The sequence below is a fragment of the Xyrauchen texanus genome, chromosome 44 (genome assembly GCF_025860055.1).
Source record: "Xyrauchen texanus isolate HMW12.3.18 chromosome 44, RBS_HiC_50CHRs, whole genome shotgun sequence".
NCBI lineage: Eukaryota > Metazoa > Chordata > Actinopteri > Cypriniformes > Catostomidae > Xyrauchen > Xyrauchen texanus.
The window spans coordinates 13,202,015-13,225,465 of NC_068319.1; the positions used below are offsets into that span (position 1 = coordinate 13,202,015).

Here is a 23,451-nt window from a genome sequence, read left to right on the forward strand (position 1 = left end):
GGTGATCAATTAAAAGATTAAGCGTTTTGCAACACATGGACGCATCTGCATGTCGCTCTAATAGCAGAGCCATCAGCTCATTTTCAGGGGTCTGCCGCCTCCTTCAGCACTGTCCACAGATCAAAGCCTGCCTCAGTCTCCAAATCCGTAAAAAGGGATGCTAATTCAACCTCCTTCATGTGTGGTTGAGAGAGACCCCTTCAATTAACTGATTTCAATGACAGGAAAGAGAGAGAGAGAGAGAAAAGATGCAAAGAGAGTCGGCCTGGAAAGGCAGCATTTCTCATTAATTCAAAAGGTCCAGCATTTATTAGCCTCGCCTCTGAGGCTTAACACTGAAAACACAGAGTATCAAAGCAGACATGATGGGTTAAATAGAGGCTATAATCTAATTAAAATATTACATAGGAGTAAATAGCTCTTTGATAACGATCTAAAGCTTCCATTAAAAAAATAGGTGCTTGAGCTTGTTTTGGGGGGGGGACGGGGGAATTATCACTCTAAAATACAGAAAACAAGTTTGTGGGCTCTAATAAGGGTGGCTTCAAAGTGTCATCCTTATTTGACCTATTTTTTTCTCTCTCTGAAAGAAAAGGGCAGGCAAAAGTGGATATAATCAGACTAATGGCTGGGAACTGACAGAAAACGGCACGTTAGGACTGGGTTAACGGTGCATCCAGGTGTGCTTGAAGAGATTGGTGCTCTAGTGCACAGACCTATTGAAACAAGGGGAAAATAGCTAAGCAACAAAACCCCATAACATTTCATTTGAGACTTCTTTATATCTAAAAATTGTTTTTGAATTAGTGCACAGTTGATCATGTTGTAAAGACCTGTTCCACTTCCAGTGCACTGCAAGTGGATTACAATAAACAGAAATATGTATACTGTAGATACACACATAGAAACAGATATCCAACACAAGTGTTAATTGTTAAGACTTTAAGCAAAGCAAAAATAAGGATTATTACAAGTGCAATTATTCTAACCAAAGCATGTCATACAGCTGACATGTTTGATTTTTATTAATAATCTAAACCAAATAAAGTCTCCGTTAAATTGCATGAATGGTTTTGATTTGAGCCACAGCCCGTTTCTCTTCCTCATGCCGTCTCAGCATCTCCAGAGTGGCCATTTGCGTTGGGTCCATTTCTTCCAGATATTGAGCCTGAATGCTCACATTTTTCTCTCGGGATGTGTCCTTTAACTTCAGAGGGGCTTTGGGCTTTGCAATTGTTTTGGCATATTCTAAAGCCTGAATAAAATAAAATTGCAATTAAGAAGTTATTTAAGGTTAAAGGCCTTTATTATTATTTAGTTTATTCTACCATTTTACATGAATTATTATGTTCTTATTCCAAGATTATAACCACACAAAGCAAAGCCAAAAACAAAACAATGAAAAAAGAACAAAAACAAAACACACAAAAAAATCCTGTAGTAATGTTATGACATACACACCACACTCTGGCTGAAAGATATGAAATGAATGATTTACGGATGAAACAAGGCTCAAGGTTTTCAGAATGAGATTCTCTTACTTTCCTCCTGGGAACGGTGTCCTTGTTGTCACTGCCCACTGGGTCCTTGGCCGGCAGAGAGGGAATCCTACTTATCTTCTTGTTCTGTTCGCGGATCACATTTGAATACAGCTTCTGTCGTCTAATTTTCTCTGCCTGACAGCAAAGAAAGAAAGAGCAGCAAGATTACAAAAGGGAGGTTTAATTACCTAAGCCATTTTTCCCCTCAGGCCCCTCCATTTCTTTGTACATCCCTCCATGATGCTACTCAATAGCAGCAAACAAAAATAAAACTCATCATCTCGCTAGAATCAGTGTTAACACCTTTCAGGCTGTGAGCTGTGCAAAAACAGTTATTTTAGGTGAAAATTGTACATACACCTAATGTAACAGAGCTGGAAATTGTTTTCATTAGGAATGCTCATTAGATTATTTGATTCATTTCTATTGTGTTCAAGTCTTTTAAATTCATGAGAAAATTAAAAGAGGGGGTTATTGAGACACGGCCACACTTGACAATTGGACATAGTAATTAGGGATTAGCTAAATCAATATTCAACAAGGAGAGCACCAATTATCCATTGAGTCTTTCCTCTATAAAACGGCACAAATTATTAAGATTAAACAACACTATTTATCAATATTATCAGATGCTTAAGTCTTTATACAGTCTGAAGTGAGTATTCACCGTAGCTTCTGGTATTGTGTTTGTTGGGCCAAGTCCTCCAAGCTTCACCTCTTGTTTCATGTTTTTGTAGTCCTTCAGTGTATAAACCTAAGAAGACAACCTATCAGTGAGAAATCTGAAACACTATGCACAAACAGTAGCACAACCATAAATATCTATTTATTATTAGCATGCTCGGTAGTAATAAATTTTGAAGAGCAGTGGGAAGACACTAGTGTTAGTAGTACACACATAATCTGTTATGGTCTAAGGTGAACTCATGCAATAATCCACAAGCCATCCCAAACAAAAGCGCTAATCAGGTCAGATCAGACAGGCTCCTACAGACTCTCAGGACTCACTGGGATCATCCATTGGTCATGGACACTGCAGGATGGATGTTTTCTACTCTGATCGGCTTCCCCTTGGGCTGCCATACTTAGCTGTTTTACAAATTTATCCTATAATCCTATGAGACATTATGGCGGGCACAGCAAGGTGAGGAGAGCAAGCCTCTCCCAGGAAAGCAATCTGTTTTATGGTGTAAGAACCACATAATCCAGACACAGCATCAAGTGGATGTGTTCTATGACATAATGACCCTTAAACTGTGATGCCTTCATGCAGCACTGAACACTTTACTCATATTACAAATTTATTAAGAAAACTTCCCACTAATTTATCAGTGACCATGATTTTGCCAAGTAGCACATGTTCAACATTCCAATCAAACAATAAGTTTTATGGTAAACGTCCCTGTAAATTGGCTGGCTTTTCCAAAATACATTAACAATGCAATTTTTTGAATACACATCTTTTATGAAAAAGAGTTGTAAGTCATTTTGGATATTTTCTGGGGCTTAAAGTAAAAAATGTCACGTGGTTTATCCATCCAGGGACAGTAAATAAAAAAAGTCTCATTAAAAGCTCAAATTCTTACAAAATGAATATTGTTATGAGTTGTGCAGAATAATCTTTTATTACTATTTCTTAATAAATAAGCAGTGAAAATATGGTTTTAAAATATTATATTATTGAAAAACTTTTATCCACCAAATCAAATTAAAAACATACAAACAAACAAACAAAAAACACATAAAATATCAATTATTTTGACATTTGTATTAAAAGCAGTTTTTGTTCAGCTCACCCTGAGAAAACTTACATTTAAATTTATATTAAAAACCAATAATACATTTTTTTTAAATCCTTTGAAAAATGTGTTTTAAAAAGTTTTTGAAACAAATTATTATGTTGTTTACACTTGTGTATTCAATGTGCAAGGAAATGATTTTAATACAGTACATTTAACTTAACTGTTACACCACATTCAATAATTTTGTAGAAAACGCTATAAATGTGTGTTTTGTTTTATGTATAAAACCAACATAGAGACAAAGATGATGGTTTCTACAAACTTCACATATGCATTTTAAACTAGATTTGTTTTTAAAGATTTTCTTTTTCCCCCACCTCTGACAACCTTATTTGCCAATGACCCACTTTCTATGACTAGTCTGAGGCAGGTGGTATTAGGGTAGAGGGACATTCTCCTTCTAGAGAGCATTTGATTTGACAAAATGAGTTCAGTGTGAGTCATCAATATTTTGGTCTGTACTCCATGAAGAGAGAAACTTTCTATTTTAAATGCATTTATCTGCTAAAAGATCATTTTAGGCTTAATAGGGTTATAACTTAGTTTCTTTGTCAGGAATGTTAATCCAGGACCAGGCAAAAGGTATTTGTTGTTTTACATGGCAAGATCACAGTAACCGGAATTTAACACTCCTCGGGCTGAATGGACACAAATATTCACCCAAGCATACTGAGAGTAAACATAAACATTCTCTCTGTATACATGGCTGCTCAGGCCACCACATGTTACTGTAGATTATGTCTGTCTCTCAAAGGGTCTGCCCTGCAGAGTGCAAGGTGCTAGAAGACAAAGAGACCATCATTACATGCAAATCACCGTCTTACCAGCCCTGCTCCGCACAGACAGGGTGTTGCTTGATCACCTTATTCTCTAACACTTTTCAATGTCGTCTTTGTGACTGTGCCTTGTATCATCATCTCATTGCAATTAAGAGTGTCTTCAATTACTTATACAATTAACCTGCAGTCTGAATTGGCCCTCACAATAATCGTTACATCTGCAAAGGGCTCCATTGAGATACTGTCATGGTAACTTAAAGATGGTCTCAAAGTATAAAGTGGAAGGAGTTTCAATCATTATTAGTTTACTTCACTCTCTCACTAATTATAATGAGAATTATGTGCACAAAATGTGTTTAAATTGTACACCGAAAAACTGTTTGCAGTTCAGAAGTATCAGCTCAATCTCTACAAGCTGTTAGATGCTGAAAGAGTCACATACAATATAAATAAAGCATGAAAACAAAAAGCACACAAAGCTAAGTTTTTAAATGTTAACAAAATAGACACATACACACCTTATAATTTGATTTAGCTTTCAGCTGTCTGTGTCTTTCCATTTGTGAAAGGTAGCCTTCTGAGCAGCTTCTGTGGATTGGATTCAGCTGCCACTCAGATCTGTCAGAGCATATCTCAGTGTCGCTGACATTAGCTCTTGTTATGGGGGGCAGCACTGTGTAAGCACTAGAGATCTGTGTTGGATGAGCACAGGGTCCCACACTATCCTCATCCGTGGGCATAAGATGGGATGGATAGTGACTGACCTCCACTTGAGGAGATGTGGGCAATCTTAGCACAGGTATCCTAAAGAAACATGGAGCACATCATGAATGCCTAGGCCTGGAGAGCATGTTTTGCACACTTGTTGCATATTGTACAATTATGTTTTAAATGCATAAATAAAACAGCAATAAAACAAGTGCACTTAAAGCTGTAGTGTGTAGTCTTTGTGCCATTAATGGCACCAAACGGAATTGCAAAAATAATATCATGATCACATGTGCAACTGTCACACCAAGGCTATTTTTAACATTGAAAAACATACACACATCATCTTAAAAAAACGAATAGTGCTTGAACATACTTTTATGAACAATACTCTATACAAGTACGTAAGCACAAAGGTTTCTATCCACACAAGCTTGATTTCACACGTTGTTGCATTCAGAAATGTGTCAGAAGGCAATAAAGTGAGTGTGGCAACATTTTGGAGAGAATCTTGCTACAGAAGTTAGTTTAAGTTAGTTAAACTGCTGAAATATTTATAGCTACCTAAATAATAACATATTTGGTTCAGTTCCATATATTTGAAGCTAACTCAAATGTTGAACAAACTACAGATTTGGCACTGAAACATACTCTATACAAGTACATGAACGCAAACGCAGAAATTTGTGTTAGGTTCACAACTAAACTGCTGACATGTTTATAGCTAGCTACCTAAGTATTAATATGTTCAGTTTAACACTTACTAATATCCACAAGTATAGAGTTAAGGTGCTCTATGGTCAAGGGTTCAAAAATTTTCCAAAAAAAAGAGAAATACCAATGGCACTTTTGTATACAGCCATTTGCCTTTTGAGACTTTTTAATGTAACAAGAGTGCCATAGGTTATTTTTTTTTAATGTTTTTAGTTTAATGTAGGTTTTTTCAAGGTAACTTTATCATCCCCTTAAAGGGATAGTTCACCCAAAAATGAAAATTCAGTCATTGTTTACTCACCCCTGTGTTGTTATAACCCCATATAACTTTCTTTCTTTTTATTAACAATTGTGCTCAGTGATGTCATACAATGGCAGTTTATGGTGACCACCTCTTCAAGCTTCAAAAGAAAGCAAAAGTATAATTCAGAAGTCTTAAAAATTATTGTATGCGACTCATGTTTTGTTCTGAAGCAATACAATAAGGTTTGGTGAAAAACTAACCGAAATCTAACATATTACTAAGTGAAACACTTGACCGAATGTTGCTGTCCTTTGCGCATTCGTGCACAAGAGCACCAGTTATGATGCACCCTTTGCGAGATGGGAAAACAGGTCCGCCACAGCAATACTAACAACAGAACAACACATCTGCACACAAACCAGAGAACAGAACTTACAAAACATGTCTGTAGTCAAAGAACAGATGCAATTTTATGCCCAATAGTACTCATTTAAACAGAGAGAGATAGAGGAGGCTGAAAGCAGCCACACATACACACCCCGATGCAACAGTCAGACAGAGAGTACAGGAGACTGTAGTGTTTTGGAGGGTTCGCTTACTGAAATTGAACTGGAAGAATTGGAGAGAAAGGCAGAGGGAATGTCTGTCACGTTTCTCAATTCTGAACCGGTGTGTTTGTGACAGACCACTGCCTGAAGAGAGTGAGACCTCAGCGAAAACAGTCGGTAGCTGTAATATTCTCTACCAAAATCAAGTAGTTTTTAACCGGCAAGTGAGATGCTGGCTTCAATATAATGTTATCAGAATGATTTTGGACTGGTGCCAGTTCATAGCAGACAGGGCTGCAGAACGTGACGCTGCAAACAGAAATCAAGCGATTAACAGAATGTCCAGTCGCTTGTCGCGGCTGCTCAGGACAGGTCTTCTCGGAACACGTCGTGACTGTAGCTGCCTTCCTCCTCCTCTAGCTCTCTCCGCTTGATTGAGTATTCCGGTTAAAAAAAACAAGCATGTGCATAGAAATGCATCTACAGTGTTGTGAAAAGGTATTTCCCCCTTCCTGATTTCTTCTATTTTTGTGTAATTTTCATACTAAATTGTTGTAGTTCTTCAAACGAGCTATATAAAACAAAGGCATATAAATATACACACATATATACATATATACATATACACAATTTATTGAAGCAAAAAAGTTATATAACACCTTTAATCACCCATGTGAAAAACAATCTGCCCCCTTAAACTTAATAGCCGTTTGTGCCACCTTTAGCAGCAACATCTGCAACCAAACGCTTCCGACAACTGGAGATCCCTCTTTCACAATGCTGTGGTGGAATTTTGTCCCACTCTTCTTTGCAGAACTGCTATAGTTCAGCCACATTGGAGGGTTTTCGAGCATGAACTGCCCATTTAAGTTCCCGCCACAGCATCTCAATCTGGTTCAAGTCAGGACTTTGACTAGGCCACTCCAAAACTTCAATTTTGCGTCTTTGAGCCATTCAGATGTGGACTTACTCCTATGATTTGGATCATTGTCTTGCTGCATAATCCAGTTGCGCTTGAGCTTCAACTGACGGACTGATGACCAACATTCTCCTTTAGGATTTTCTGGTAGAGAGCAGAATTCATGTTTCCCTCAGTTATTGCAAGTCGCCCTGACCCTGAAGCAGCACACCAACACACTAACACACCATGCTTGTCTGTAGGTATGATGTTCTTTTGGTGGAATTCTGTGTTTGATTTATGTCAGATGTAACGGGACCCCTGTCTTCCAAATAGTTCCACTTTCGACTTATCAGTCCACAGAACATTCTCCCAAAAAATTTGAGGATCATCAAGGTGAGTTTTGGCAAAATTCAGAAAATCCTTAATGTTCTTCTGTGTTAGCAGTGTTTTTCGCCTCAACGCTCTTCCGTGGATTGCATTTTTGGCCAGTGTCTTTCTGATAGTAGAGTCATGAACTTTATTGATGTGAGAGAGGCCTGCATTTGGATGCTGTACTTGGATTTTTTGTGAATTCCTGGTTGAGTAGTCACTGTGCTCTTAGAGGAATATTGGAAGGTTGTTCATTTTTGGGAAGGTTCACTGCTGTGCCATGTTGGAGATAATGGCTCTCACTTCCCAAGACTAATGTATTTCAATCACCTTTTTCCTCATAATTTCTGGAATTTCTTTCAACCTTGGCTTAGTGTGCTCCTAGTGAGACCTTTTAGCCAACTTCATACTTCGAAAAAGTACTATTTAGGTGTTGATTTGATTGAACAGTGCTGGCAGTAATCAGTCCTTGGTGTGTCTAGTCCAGCTGAAGCCCATTATGAATGCAGTTTCATAGATTTGGAGATTTAGTAACTAAGGGGCAAATACTTTTTCACCCGGGCCCATTTGATATTGGATACTTTTTTTGCTTCAATAAATAACATTATCATTTAAAAACTGTACAATAAACTTGTGTTTACTCAGTTTGCCTTTGTTTTATGATAGATTTTGTTTGAATTTTTGAAACAACTTAGTATGATATACACAAAAACAGAAGAAATAAGGATGCGGGCAAATACTTTTTCACAGCTCTGTATTCTTGTACTACAAACATTTCAGACATATTTTATCTCATGAATGCACAGGACAGCAACGATCAGTCAAGAGTTTCACTTAATAATGCATTCGATTGTGGTTTGTATCTCACAAACCTTATTGTTTGCCTTCAGAGTTGCACACAATAATTTATTAGACTTCTGAATTATACTTTTGTTTCCTTTTGAAGTTTGAAGAGGTGGTCACCATAAACTGCCACTGGATGATATCATTGAGCACAACATTTTTTTCACAATTTGTCCCTTTGTGTTAAGAAAAAGAAAGAAAGACATACAGGGTTATAAAAACACAGGTGTGAATAAACAATGACTGAATTTTCATTTTTGGTTGAACTATCCCTTTAAGTACAGAGGTGTGCTCAATAATGCAACACTTTGCATGTACAACTAGACCGCACACTTACAAAACATTTGCATCTGAATTTGTGTACTTGCATAGAGTACATTACTGGCCTTAGTGTGGTTGCACTTGCCTCAATCTGTTGTGATTCTTGGATGATTCATTCTCAAATGCATTAGGGAAAGGTTTGCCAACATGCCACTGTCCTAAGCCCTTAGTAACCCTTCTGTCCACAGTGTATTGCCTGTGTACCACTTCAGAGTGGGGGACTGGGGAAGATACAACTGCTTGTGGATCCAAGCCCACCTGCCTTACTGCATTTGAAGGCACTGAGGGTGGGTTGAACAGATCATGCCTATCCAATTGTTGTGCTTGAGAAACAAGGGTAAAACTCTCTTGCCGAGTATGATTAAGTGGCTGTGCATGATTGGCAAGTGAGTGGAGGTTTATGTTGAGGTTGACTGTTGGGGTAGCATTAGAAAGATCGGACTGAAAATATTGAGGTGGATCATGGGTATAGCTGTAGGCCACTGGAGAATCTGGAAACATATGATCCTCAGAGTGCAACTGGGGTTGGTTATCAGCGCTGATGACACGTCTCTCTGTAATTGGTTTAAGGTGCCCTCCAGGTTTGGCTTCAGGAACGTGAGACTTGAACTGATCTGATTGGTTGTTGGTTCTCTCTCTCTTCTTTGGTTCCTTCCTCTCTTTATGGCTCTGCTGCAATTGGGAGAAGATTAATAAAAAAAACATATACATATAAATTTGACCAAAGAACTCTAAACTTAGGGGCTGTTCAGACCAAACACGTTGTTGAACAAAAAAGCTAGACGAGAGCAATAAATATAACAAGACACAATGTGTCGAGATGTGTTTTTAAAACTTCTTTTTAATTTGACACAGCATATAAAAATGTGGCGCTCATGCATGAGACGCTGAGAAAACAGCAAGACGTGGTGCAACAGTCAAAGACGTAGATCTAGCGCATGTTTACATAGAAAACAAAATTGACAAACAGTGCAGATGGGTGCAAAAACAGCCCCTTGATTATTCTATGATACGATGACACAGAAATCTAGATGCAACTGCTGACAACAGTCAACCATATTGGATATGTTTTTCAAGACACAAAAGATTGATATTAGCATTAGTTAAATCATTTCCCCAAATATGATAAGAGCTCTTTGGGCAGGGAATTACTTAATCCATTTCAATCAAATTAGAAATACTGAATAATTCCCCATATAAATCAGATTACAAATTCATTTAATGGAAAAACTTTGACAATAGAGACCAACATACACCAATTTGAAATATATTAGGGCAAGAGCTAGAAGAATACATCTCAATGAGCAGAGATATGTCCTTGTATAACCATGGCTTCATGACTATTTGAAGCCATGACCGAGGAAAGGGAGACAGAAGCATTTATATAATGCCTCTTATGGTGAGCCTGGCATGCACAGGGAGCCAACGGAAATTATTCTTGTGAGGTCTAGGGCTGTGCCTCAGCATGTAATGCCGCTGATTTAGCCAAAACCAGCTTGCACCATTCTTAATGGGAAAATATTTACACTTCTCTGCTTGCTAGCATTAAGGTGACCATTCAAGTGCTCAAAATAATGATGCTTCTCCATTCCCCCTCTTTCCTAGGCACAGGCTCCTTTTCAAGATATTTCAGAGGCTTCATTGTGCCTGAACAACTCTATCAGAAATTGCGTCCATCACAGGAGAAATGAAATCCCGGCTGACAGTGTGCCCACTGTGCAGACATTTTCATCTTGAGAGGAAGCCCTTGCAGACTGTTATGCATTAGGGCAATGGATTTTGCCAAGCAGCCCCACCTACGTCTGCACAGATAGAAAGATGGATGGAATCAATAAAGTGAACAGGAGTGAGGGGCTCTACCTTCAGTTTTTGTGTTTGTTGGAGCCACATCAGCTCGGGATTCCGCACATTGTCTTGACTCTCCGGGCTACAAGTGTTGACAGTCTCATAGGAGGTTTGCCTGGGCTGTGGAAAAGAAAAAAGAAAAATACAGGGGAATAAAAGGGCTGACTGCTTGATAAACTTCCTTTTATCAATTCACCTGTTGCCGTGTCGATGAAACACATTTATTTTGTTTCCTATTTATATTCATGTATTGACTGCTAACAACAGGGGTGAACAGAGCTCTGTGAGAGCAAAACAAAGACATCTGTGAGTATATGAAGTGTCTGGGCAATAAATTACACATTGAATCAGTGTTTGGTGTAAATGTGCCATGACTGCAATAAACCATCCACTTACACAAAAGCTGAGAGTCCAAACACAGTTTACAGCTTGAAAATAGAGGCTTGAGAAATGATTAATGTGGAAGTATGTTTGTCTGTGAAATAATGTGTCCCTGGGCATCTGGAAAACAAAATAATACAATTTGCTTTTCATGATCAACTCTTTATTCCTAATTACTGACTGTTGCACCGATGAGTTGACCTACATGTTACTGAAGAGTCTATTGATTCTCTTTAAAAAGATTCTCTCAAACCAGTTTGAAGATAAGTGTCTGGCTACATTCGCGTTACATCAGTGCACGCTCTCAATTTTTCTTAATGTACCCGTTCAGAGGTGGAATATCTTCAGCTAATGCCATAATGAAAATCATTTAGTAAACTTCCAGTCACTTTGGCTGCTGAGGACAATTCTCGATGATCGATGGTATTGACAGCTTGCGGCATTCCTGAATGCATGTGGCTATAATTCTGAAAGCGTGAATAGAGGAAGGTCAAAGAGACACATGCAGCAGTGAGTGGATTGAGTTGTAACATATCCATCAATAAACAGGCAGCCATGCTGGTCTATCTATTTAGCGAAAGGCCAGGTGTGCAGGGATCTGTGGACAGTCTCCACATTTACTGGGTCAGAGACACTAAGTGGACACGTATTTATCTGGAAAAAAACAAAACACCAAACGATAAGCATGAGGACATTTAAGTCCTCATTAATCCACGAAGTTAAAATGGGCTTGGAACAACATGTATGTGAGTGATTGATAACAGATTTATCATTTTTAGGTGAAATATCCCTTTAACATTCATACTTCATAGCAGTGGTCCTTATTATAAAAAAAAACATCTATTAGAACAAAAACCCTTTTTTGATGCTACATAGTTAATAGGAGCCTGCATGTACAGCTCATTTTCCTGTGTATAGACAAGTGTTGACTTGAGTTGTCATTGAGCTGTACTGTAACAGGTGTGTGAGTGGCAGACATCAGAGACCTGCCCTTCATGTTCTCTCAGCCGCAGCAGGCTACAACCTCTGCCCCATCCACGACCACTGCCTTTTGTCGGCCATTTTAATAATCTCAATCAAATTGAGAAAATGATCAAACAAAATTGCATTTTGAGCTTCATAAGCTGTGTAATATCTATTCTGTTAAATTGGGGCCCGTAATTGCCTCTTGGGCGAGACGTGGCACAACAAAGTCAGACGATTGGAGATTGCCATTTTCCTCAAGACTGGGAAACACAGCTTTTGCGATGAAGACTTCAAAGGGCCGCAATTCTTGAATTGCATTTGGTTGCTATTGTGACCGCCCAGGCAATCTTGATTAGGTGTTTACACTGAGGTAGGGTATACAGTGGCATAGAGCCGTGGAGCCTTGGTCTAGAGCTATTAAGAGATTGTACATTATGTTCCTGGCTTTGAAGTGAGGGTCTGGGGGATGACGAGGGATTGGGGCTGAGTGCAATGGCAGAAGATTGCACTGCTACTTCTGTCTTTATCAAAGGGGGCTCTGCAGGAGCTCATCATCGCTCCCACACACGCCAGGAGGAAGTTGGTGCATTATGATATTGTGTACATTTAATAACATGGCTAATTATCGTGAGTTAGAGGTTTGTCAAAGAGTAAATAGTGGCTTTTTAAAAGCCCAACAGAGTGTTCAGACATGCCTCGATAATGATGTGGAAACTGATGGGGAGCTTTTACTCGCTTTGAAGGAAACGGGATAACAAAAACACATAAAAGGGCAAATGTGAAGGGCATGTATCAAATTTGTGAGCAGATGCTTAGCTTCATAAAAAATTTAAGGTATGAGGTCTCTGCTTTTTTTCTCATATGGGCAAATGACAAAAAAAGCTAAAACTATACCAAGTGGGAAAAGTACTTTGAACGCTCTTCATGGTGTTATATTATATTGCAAAAGCCTATTTGATAGATAGCAAGCCTGGACTGTCAGTTGCAGTGTAGCTATAATATCTATTATACTGTGTATACAGATATTACACTTTGGCCATATACCATCAAATTACATAGACCATCTTAGAACATTAAAATATTCAAGAATTTCAATATGTAGTTTACCAATGTCATTTTTTACTTTTTCAGAAATCAATTACGATACAAGGACACAAAAAATCTATTACCATGCTTTGCCTTGGGTCAAAGTGCCATGCTTTCCTTCAAATAACATTTTCTTCAAATGTTTTCAAATCTTTCTTTTTTATGTAGCAATCTGTGACATACCGTTTGTCTTAGCAGCATCTTATATCATAATTAGTATAACCAAATGACAAAAATCTTTTTTAAAACATGTTCAAGAGCCAAAATTATGTCCATTAGAATGGCTACAGGGTCTAAAAGGGTTAGACATAGAGATCAACCTGAATCAACCATATTTAGTGGAATATTTTGATCATTCTTATAGTCTGATTGTTGGAAACCATACTTTTCATTCACCCTTATTTGATATAAAAATGATATTCTGATATCACAGCTATCTCTGTAGCGGCTAGTCCATAATTTTGCAAATAACTCATACATTTGTTTACTTAATTGAATAATACATGCAAGCAGGTAGTATTACCAGTTCACTAAGAGAGTAAATCCAGGATCACTACAGACAATTAAAAAAACATCTGTCAATCACTTTCAATTGCTTTTTTAAAAGAAATGTATACAGGTTGGCTAGATCTGTATAAGTCGTGTAAAATCATCTTTTAAAATGATCCTGAATGATCTTCACTTGCATTCAGACAGCATGAAGTGAACAGGGCTACATGGGAAATTTTCTTATAAGCCTAGTATATGTTCTCAGGAAAATCCTGTTTCTACTCCATCATTTTACATTTGAAGAGATGAGAAAATAAAGCATTTTTCAATGAGCCGCCACTTTAAGACTTACATTGCCTCCTTGTAAATAGAACTTGACAGTGCAGCATCTTTCTTAGCGGAATGACAATGCTCTGGATTCATACCAGGGCACTGCTGGCGCAATCAGGGCACCATCTAAAGAGGGAGAGCTTTTCTCTGTTTACCATGTCTCAATGCTAACGGCTCTTCACTATGCTAATGCAGCTGATGTGAGACATTAAGGTGGAACTGGGCTCAGATGTGCCGGGTAAGGTCTTAAATGTAGCAAATACACATGGGCCACAGTGTACAGACAAGCCAACCCTGCCAATTATTCCCTGGGACAGGTGCACAGATAACTAAGAGCCTATTAGTAACCATGCCTCTCTGATGTTCTTAACAGCCACTGTTGTGCAGATCAACTCATAATAGGCACTACATAGGCAGGCATGATTCGTTCTCTTCTCCCTGCTCCATCTGAAGTCTCTGTGTGTGTGTGTGTGTGTGTGTGTGTGTGTGTGTGTGTGTGTGTGTGTGTGTGTGTGTGTGTGTGTGTGTGTGTGTTTTGTGATTTACGAGGACAATTTTTTAAGTTACAAACTGGTAATTACAAGGTTATTATGCTATAAATGTGATTTATGAGGACATTTCTAGTGTCCCCATAATTCAAATCGCTTAAAAATCATACTAAACAATGTTTTATTGAAAATGTAAAAATGCAGAATGTTTTCTGTGAGGGTTAGGTTTAGGGGTTGTGTTAGGTTTAGAGGATAGAATCTATAGTTTGTACAGTATAAAAGTCATTATGTCTATGGAAAGTCCTCATAATGATAGGTAGACCAACAAGTGTGTGTGTGTGTGTGTGTGTGTGTGTGTGTGTGTGTGTGTGTGTGTGTGTGTGTGTGTGTGTGTGTGTGTTTGTCTGCCACATTTTTGTGACACAGGCAGTATAGTGTCCTTCAAATCAGGGCAATGAAAACACCAAGGTCACTTATTCAGATTTAAAAAAGAGCAAAGTTAAAGGCCAGGTCATGCTAGACATGATATAGGCCTTTGTTGTATCTAAAAACAACTATATGAACCTATATACTCAATGGGATACAATAAGAGGTACTAATGATAGAAACCTTCAATCTTTTAGTTGTTTAAAAAACATATAAGGTATACAAATGATCAAAATTATTTATAAAATATAAACATGAATTATTATATTGAATGACAGTATATTATAATAATGACAAAATTGCTATTGAACCTATTGAAATTACAATGAACAATATATTTTAAACAGCATTTAACAATCTTGTTTAATGTTAATTTATGAAAACAAAATCGTTCATTGTTAGTTTGTGTTAGTTCATAATGCATAATGTTCACACATACAACATTTGCTTTCAAAAATGTTTAGTATATCATGCTGAAATTAACATTAACCATGAGTAATTCATGCTGTTAAAGAATTGTTCTATGTTTGTTTATGTTAACTAATGTAGTAAGCTAATTAAAACGAATACAACCTAATTGTAATGTCTTGCCAATAATTCGTTACATATGACAATGCTCTGGATTAATACCTTTTCACATGTCATAAAAAGAGTTAACCAAACAGGGCCTAAATAGACAGCATCTTGTATTGAGGAAGCTATGAATGTATGCTGTGTTAGTTCACCCCCTAGTGGATATCTATGGGACTTCAGTCCAGACACCAACGTCTGCAACCAATTTGTTTTTCATGTTAAGTTTACGTATGATAAATAGTAGTTAGGTTTTGTTTCCAGCATTTACTGAAAGAAAGGCTATTCATTTTCACAAAGATTAAAACTGAATCGAAAAGATCTTTAAAACACGTACTTGCTTGGTTTCATCTGGTTTATCTTCTTTTTTCTGATGGACCCTCAGATAAGAGCCTTGCTTGTGTGTGTTGATACCAAGAGTTGCCTTGTTTCGCTCCACAATGTCTTCCCTTGCTTGGATTGGCCACAGATCAGAAGGATGTTGAGAGGTTCTTTTCTGGGGTGGAACAGATCTTTGTTTCACTTCAACATGCAGGTGTTCTCGGTCATCACTTTTCGAATCTGAGGGGTTAAGAATATATTTTTGACCAAACGTTGATTGTTGTGGGTGCAGATGGAAAGGGGTCGAAGGTGTTGGGGACAGAGCCGTGTCCATCAGTGCTGGCGATGGATTACTGATGATGTTATATTCTTGCCTTTCACATACAGGCACATTTTCCAAAGGTTCAAGACCATTTTCAGACTGCTCAATTGAGTCCAGTGATTGTCTTGTGTCTAGCAGGTTGAGGAATTGGCCACCTTCCAGAGTCCGTCTCCAGTTTGGATCATAGCGCAAGGCAGCGTATTCATCTTCAGAAGGCGTCCGCCTGCAATATTTTAAAATGAATTTAAAGAGTTAAATAGGAAATAAGTCATAAGCACTTAGAAAGAGATTTAAATGCAGCAGCAGGCTGGGTATGTCTCATTTAGTAGTTCTGCATTGTCAGTAAGACTGTCTGAATGCTTGAAACACAAAGAAAAAAAATCAGCTACATTTCTCATTCGCAGCAAAATGTAATAGTGTGTTGTAGTCTCTCTCCCCCTCCACCGCCTTCCCTTACCCATAATGACTATGGGTCTGAAGACCACAATTTGAGGATAGTTTTGCAAATGGCTAATTCAAACATAAGAAATAGGTTCAAACTACAACCTAATGTGCTCCTAGCATCATTGGATGAAAAGAGCTCATTAAAATAATTAGAAGAGTGCCTCATTGTTGTGCGCCTCTGAATAGTGCAAGATGCTCTTCACATCTCATGATGCCAAATACGAGGCAGCCTGGATGCATGGCACTTCAGCCAATGAGGGCAAAGGGGCAAGGAATGGCTCTGTAATAATTCATCTGAAATGATCTTGAGAACGCACCATGGGCTCACAGCTGTGAAAGGGTCTTTAACATGCAAAGTCCCTCTCCTGCTAACATCAATGTGTCCAAATTAAATCCAACATGAAAACACATTCTATTGTTTTCAACTCATTTTATTCTGAATGTGATATTTAAAGGTGCTGTAAGCGATTTTGTCCATTCTAGAATTTCCACAAACTGAGCCGATGGATTAGCCACGCCCCCTCTTTCCAAAACCCCACACTCCAAATACACCAAATGAGCTTTATTGAAACCGAGCAGGAACGTTTGTCAAAAACAACAGCCGCAAAATAGCACCCTCAGCTGACAACTGTGATGCGCAACATGGCATAAAAATCTCATTAAGCCTCAATAATTCGCTGTAACTACAATACTTTGAAAACATGCAAAATGATTGACAGGCAGAAAGCATCATTGACCGTGGCCCACGGACACATTTTTGTTTGCTGTTTACAGAGTATAGCGCTGTCACTGAGACTGGTAATATATCTCAGAACACTTATTTCATTAATATCTTTCAGGGAGTAGGAATTTTTTTGCATACCTGTCCATGACAAAATCGCTTACGGCACATTTAATTCTCTTTAAAGACAATGTACATGGTAAAGAGGATTGACACTAAATGGGTAGTTCTTCGCTTCAATGTGATTAAATATTACTGCACATTCATTTGGAGGATTTCGGTCTTGTACATGAAAATACAATTTGCTTCAGTTCTAACAAAGTCTTTGTTCAGGTTTTCAACAATCATTATGAAAAAGGAAAACTATGCATGGGGTTAAGCACCTCTTCAGTGCATGAGCTATCAGTCTGCAAAAAATTCAAACAAACACCTCTCTTTTTTTCCTGAGGCAGATTTTGAGAGGCGCTGGAGGACACAACAGTTGGGCTAGAGATAGGAGTGGAGACAGATGCAGTGATCCACACTTCAGATTCCAGCATCTGTGTTGCTACAGCGCAGAGAGCTCTCCCATTCAATTCCAACAAAGCAACTGCTATTTAACAGACTGCTCAATGAGACCATATTGTGGTAATGCCCTGCAAACTAAAAATCTAATTTCCTCTAAATGAGGGTACTTGTTTGCAAAGTACAAAACATTAGTGGGTATTTCGGCTCAATCAAAATGCAAGCGCAAACATCATTTTCAAAGACCGTCATTATCTATTAGACACGTGAATAAAAGCTGTCAGTCATTTGCTGAGCAGCAAAACAAAAAAAGCTCATAATCATTTTGTTGGTGATTTATTTAATTTAGTCTATTCGGGTATTTCAATTGTTTATTCACTCTATTCCAGCAAAAGAAGCAAATTCAAAATCCTGACATTCAAAACAATTTCAGTAGGCCATTCACTACCAGACTAAAACAGCAAAGGAAGCATTAATATGTCCTTAAATAATTAAGGTGATGCACTGATCATAGCCTATGCTCTAGTACATGATGTCTGTATTAACCAACCGTTTTATACATTTTAAAAATATAAATGACTTCCTTAATGAAATTATTAATAGTCAAAATGGCATATAGTTATGGCTTGTTAAATTGGGCAATTAAGGAATATTCCGGGTTCAATCTTCAGATCTTAAGATCAATCTTCAGCATAATGTTGTTGATATGTGGCATAATGTTGATTACCACAAAAATGTATTGTGACTTGCCCATCCTTTTCTTTAAAGGGGTCATGAAATGGAGAATAAAATGTTCCTTGATATTTAGACATACAAGAGGTAACTGTACTATTGAAACATACTGTACGTTTCAGAATTGAAAACTTCCTCCCCAGTCTAAAGAGCATTTATAGTTACCACCCTGCTGAAACATCTTTTATTGAAAGATGTGGCAGTGCCAACTATATGCACCCTCCAGTAATGCTGGTCAGTAAACCATTTCTTTCTAATCTTTCATTTATCAGTGTTTGTAATAAATAGTAAGCCATCGTTCATCGCCAAGTTGAGGTCTGCAACCCAACCCCGGCCAGACGGGACCTGAGAACCCGTTGGGTTTTTTGGCCGGGTCCGGGTCAGTAGGACTTCAGGTTTTTAAATAATGAAAAAAGAATCAAGGACTACCAAACTTGTTTTGCGCTCTCATTCATAGACATGCGCGAACGGATGAGTTAGGGGCCGTTCCTATGTAAATACATGCTGGACGAATGTTCTGAACAAGTTCAGGCTGTAAAGAGGTGACTGTTACATTGTTTAACATTATTCCAGATTGTTCAGCACCAAGCTAAGTTTCAGCAAATTACAAACAGTAAGGCAATTATTTCCACTTCTGTTCTAGTGTACTGAGGGGCTGCTGTGCCTTGTTAAAACTGTGTGTTTACAGTTCCAATAATGTTAGGAATGTTGCAAACATAAAATACAGCCTATTGCAACAATACTTGCTAGGAGAAAGAACAATAAAGGGATTTCATGTTTATGTTGGGTTTGGCTTAAAATCACTGCTGTTTTTCAAATAAATAAATAAACAGATAATAGAGTTGAATAATTGTATTATGTGTGAAGAAAGCAGAGTGAAATTAAATATACAGTGTACTAATGTACTAATAATATACATGGCGAGGTGTGTGGATACTATTTTTCTAATGCAATGATGTTAGCTAATCAGAACAGTAGGTGTTTACTTTCATGTTTTAAAGAAGAAGCAGCCTAAAAATCGAGCGTTTCTGACAGGTTAGATGGAGGATGGACTTTCAAGCTCAAATAACACACAATTTTTAACAGAAGAATGAAGTGCATTTATACAGTTTTAAGCTGCTCTTTTCTGTCTTTAAACCTTTAAAAAATTGGCCCTATTCACTTCCATTATAAGTGCCTCACTGTAACTTCAATTTTTGCTTTTTTTTTTTTTTTTTTTTAAGTAAATGAGTGACAGGTCAAAATTTATTTCAAAATCAACAATATGCCACAAATGCTGTCGAAATAGTTTTAAATGCAGTACAGCATTTCACTCTGCAAAACACTGATGTAATCACTTCAACTACCTAATTATTGGTGGTTGCATGAGGCCCTATAATGCTTTCTGGTATTTTACCTTTTCTTTATTGTGTAACATAGCTGTTTTATGCATGTAAAATGTCTGCAAATTTACAAAGCACAAAGTCCATGCAAAGGAAGTTATTCTCTCCCAAAGAAAACACTGCTCAAGAACTACAAGAAATGTCTGGTTTGTAGTCCAGCCATTTCTTCCGTAAAGTATCTACGTCACTATGTAAAACATTTACAGGGCTAGTTTGTCCCGCCCTCAAACAAACGTAGTTACAGCCAAGGCCAGGATGAGTTGGGTTAGTGTTGTCACCATGTTGAGGAGACGCTGTTTTCTTCACTGCAAAAGCAAAATCTCTTTGTTTGGACTTCCAAAGGCAGACGAATTGAATCAGTGGTTCAAATGTATTTTAATTATTTACCAGAACAACCACAACCAAGGCCGGATTTTCAAATTCAGTTACACCTGAAAGATGGTGCAGTTCCCACTTTGTTGGGACAATCTGGTGCTTCAGGATCACAACCTGTTAGTATGCTTGATTATTTGTGGATTTATCTGCTACCGAGTGTTCAAATGCAGAGTTTTGTGTTGTAGCTACGGTGTACACCCTGTGCACAGCTGCAGGCCTCTGCTAACCAGATAGCTAATGTTATGTGTTGAAATAGTTTTGCTAATCAGCTGCGAGTCCACTTTTACCGAAAATTGTGTAGAATTAAGCAGATTGTTTGTCATTCTTACTATCATGAATAGTGATCAAGTGTGGAGATGGATTTACTTCTGCAATCCACGGTAGTGCTCGGCTAACTTGCTATGTAATGTCATTGTTTTGGTAAGGGTTTACTATTCAGCTGTGGGCCGGCTTTTACCTGAAACTGTGTAACATAATGGTCGATCTCAAGAGTCTTACATAATTCTATAATTACAAGCTGTAATGTTACGGCCGCTATCCATGGTAATCCTTGGTAAAAACTTGGTCACTACATGAGAGTAAGCCTCTGTTCTCCGTTCACAGCTTTGGTGAAAAAAGTTTGGCTACACCCATTCCAGCAAAAGTTGACTAACTTAGATGCACTATGTGTCTTTTACTTGAAGCTTTTTTAGTTTCACAATAATCAACAGTGTACTTGTAAGAAAGCTTACCAATATGAAACATCCTGCTCAAGTCATGCTTGCGAAAGTGGTTCGGGATAGATCAGCTTGTTCTTCCAAACTTTAATTATCAGACTCAAACTGGTATGGCAAAAACCGACGCGATTGTTACCATAGTTAGAGTAGTGTTTACAGCTGTTAAGGAAGACTGCAACTCAGTTATGGTAAGGGGCATTTATATTTCCGACACACAATCTATGCAGCTGACCAATCACAACAGACTAGGCCAGCTGACCAATCAAAGCAGATTGGGCTTTTCGGAAAGGGGGGCTTAAAAGAAACAGGAGCTAAAACGGAGCGTTTGAGCCAGAGGATGAAAATAGGTTTAACAGAAATGTACAGTATGAGAAAAATTATGTGCTTTTTGAACATTAATGCATGTAAACCTATTCTAGTAGTCCCCCAAAATAAAATCAAGAACCTTTAAATTAGCATAATATGGGTTATTTAAAAGAATATTGGGGTTAAGCTCTATTGAAAGCATTTGTGGCATAAAGTTGAGTACCACAAACATTTATGTTGAATAATTTCTTCTTTTCTCTAAATATAAGTCAACAAAATTTTTTTAATCGGGGCTACAGTGAGGCACTTACAGTATATTGAAAGTGAATGGGCCAATTAAATTAATTAAAAGTAAAAAAATACACTCTTCAAAAGTATAGCCATGAGAAAAGACATAAACCTTTTGCATGATAACATGATTTTCATGCTTACAAACCTTTTCTGCATAACGTTCTTTCCAATTTTGTAACTTCTTTGCTATGACAACAAAGCTGTAAACCTTAAAACGACCATAAGAGACTAATGTAATTTTTTAACTTTAAAGCTAAAATTTTTTTTTAAATACACAAGTTTTAATTGAAGAATTAATGTTTGTGTTTTTATAAAATTATAAGCTTCTCATTTCTGCCTTTAAAAAAATTGGCCCCATTCACTTCCATTGCCTCACTGCACCCACCATTTTCTTTTTATAGAAAATGAATGACAAGTCAAAGTAATTTTTTGTGGTAGTCAACATTACACCACAATAGCTGTAAATTGAGCTTCATTTATATTGAACCCGGAATATTCCTTTTATTAATAAATCATATCCAATGGCAGGGAAATAGCGTTGTCTTACCTCAATGCCCCGTGTCTTACAGTGGTCTGTGGTCCTTTCACTGGTCTTGGTTTCAAACCTCGTAGACTATCATAGACATCAAGATCGTCACTGTATTCTGATTCCTCGCTGTCAGTCTGTTGCTGTTTGAAGTTCTCAGGAGACAGGCGGTCACCGTCATGGGCAATGCGCATCTGAAGCTCTAGTTGGTACTCCTTCTCCTGTACCAAACGCTCGGTGTCGGACTCAAGGGAATCCCACAGCATCGGTAAACTAGAGTGCTTATGTATGTTGACTTTTGAGCTATCCAACGCCGCAGGCCCGTAGAGCTCATGATGGTGCCGTTGTTCTGAGATGATAGTCTTCATGGCTAATGTCACAAGTTAAATTTCAATGTGGTGAAGAACCATTTAATTTAACATTCCTTAATTGTACTATCAAGTTTGGGGCCGAATTTAATATTTTTTTCTCTGTAAATATGCGCTAGACAGATGTCTTTAAACGTAATAACGCGTCTCATTGTTTAATCAGTCTTGGATTGACGTCCAAGGGAGCCGCGTTTTTAAGACGCCGTGTCAGGTTCAACTGTTACAAATGCGTCTCGATAAACACACGTTTGGTTCGTTGCGCTGCGTCTGTCTTTTTGTAGCGCAAGAACGCGTCCTGCCTGAACAGTCTATTGTTTAAGATTTAGCTATTCTCGATAACCTGAATGTTGACAGTTCAACTGTTTTTGACCGACTCTGACCGTTACCAGTGGTTTAGATGTGAACATGGTCCGTTAACGCAGTCAAACATAATTTAAATCATTTCTACAACATAATTATATATCAAACAAATTACCTCATACACAAATAGATCGATATGCTTCAGATCCGCTGGTTTACCGGCAAACTACATAAAAAAAACTTGTCGTTCATGTTAGAGGAGTGTTCCGTTTGCGAAACTGTTGCTATGGCACTTAGACGCCATGGCGCATGCGCAATAATATTACAAGCCTATTCTCTCTGAAACTTGCTGTGGGATCTATATATAGATCAGTAGTTAGTTGTCATAATTTTACCGTTTACAAATAAATAAAATACAGACTACTTTAGTAAATACATTTGATAGTCTCTGGCTTATATATTGGAAGTACAGAACTTTTCAAAGTCTCGATGAGCACGTGATCCACATCGTTTACATCAGTGACAGCTGACATTGCCAAATAGCTAGATAACACACACACACACACACACACACACACACACACAAAAACGCTTGCATTTCCTCACCCTCATTGTTCCAATCCATTACGGCTTTTTTCCGTGAAACTCAGTCCCCATTCACTTTCATGTTTGGAGGGAAAAAAAACTGTGACACCCTAACGTAACCTTTGTAGTCATCGGAAGTCAAACGTTTAAAACGTCACATGCGTAAGTCAATTAATGAATTTAAATTTTCGTGTGAACTACCATAAG

General features: G+C 37.9%; 1 protein-coding gene across 1 annotated transcript; it reads right to left on the reverse strand.

Moving 5' to 3' along the window:
• Positions 1-1,054: 1,054 nt before the first annotated feature.
• LOC127637090 (jhy protein homolog) lies at positions 1,055-22,944 on the reverse strand. The gene is made up of 10 exons (XM_052118001.1): positions 22,835-22,944; positions 22,013-22,361; positions 15,689-16,217; positions 10,631-10,735; positions 9,317-9,442; positions 8,856-9,277; positions 4,641-4,926; positions 2,209-2,295; positions 1,542-1,676; positions 1,055-1,255 (listed from the first exon to the last, which is right to left on the reverse strand). The coding sequence occupies exons 2-10, from the start codon at positions 22,357-22,359 to the stop codon at positions 1,055-1,057; spliced, it is 2,238 nt and encodes a 745-aa protein (XP_051973961.1). The 5' UTR covers positions 22,360-22,361; positions 22,835-22,944.
• Positions 22,945-23,451: the final 507 nt, after the last annotated feature.

Coding starts and splice junctions, on each gene's coding strand:
- LOC127637090 (XM_052118001.1), bottom strand. CDS start 22,359: ATGAAGACTATCATCTCAGAACAACGGCACCATCATGAGCTCTACGGG. Junction 10,736..15,688: donor AACCAGATGAAACCAAGCAA/GTACGTGTTTTA, acceptor TCTTTTCCACAG/CCCAGGCAAACCTCCTATGA. Junction 4,927..8,855: donor AAGAATCACAACAGATTGAG/GCAAGTGCAACC, acceptor ATGTTTCTTTAG/GATACCTGTGCTAAGATTGC.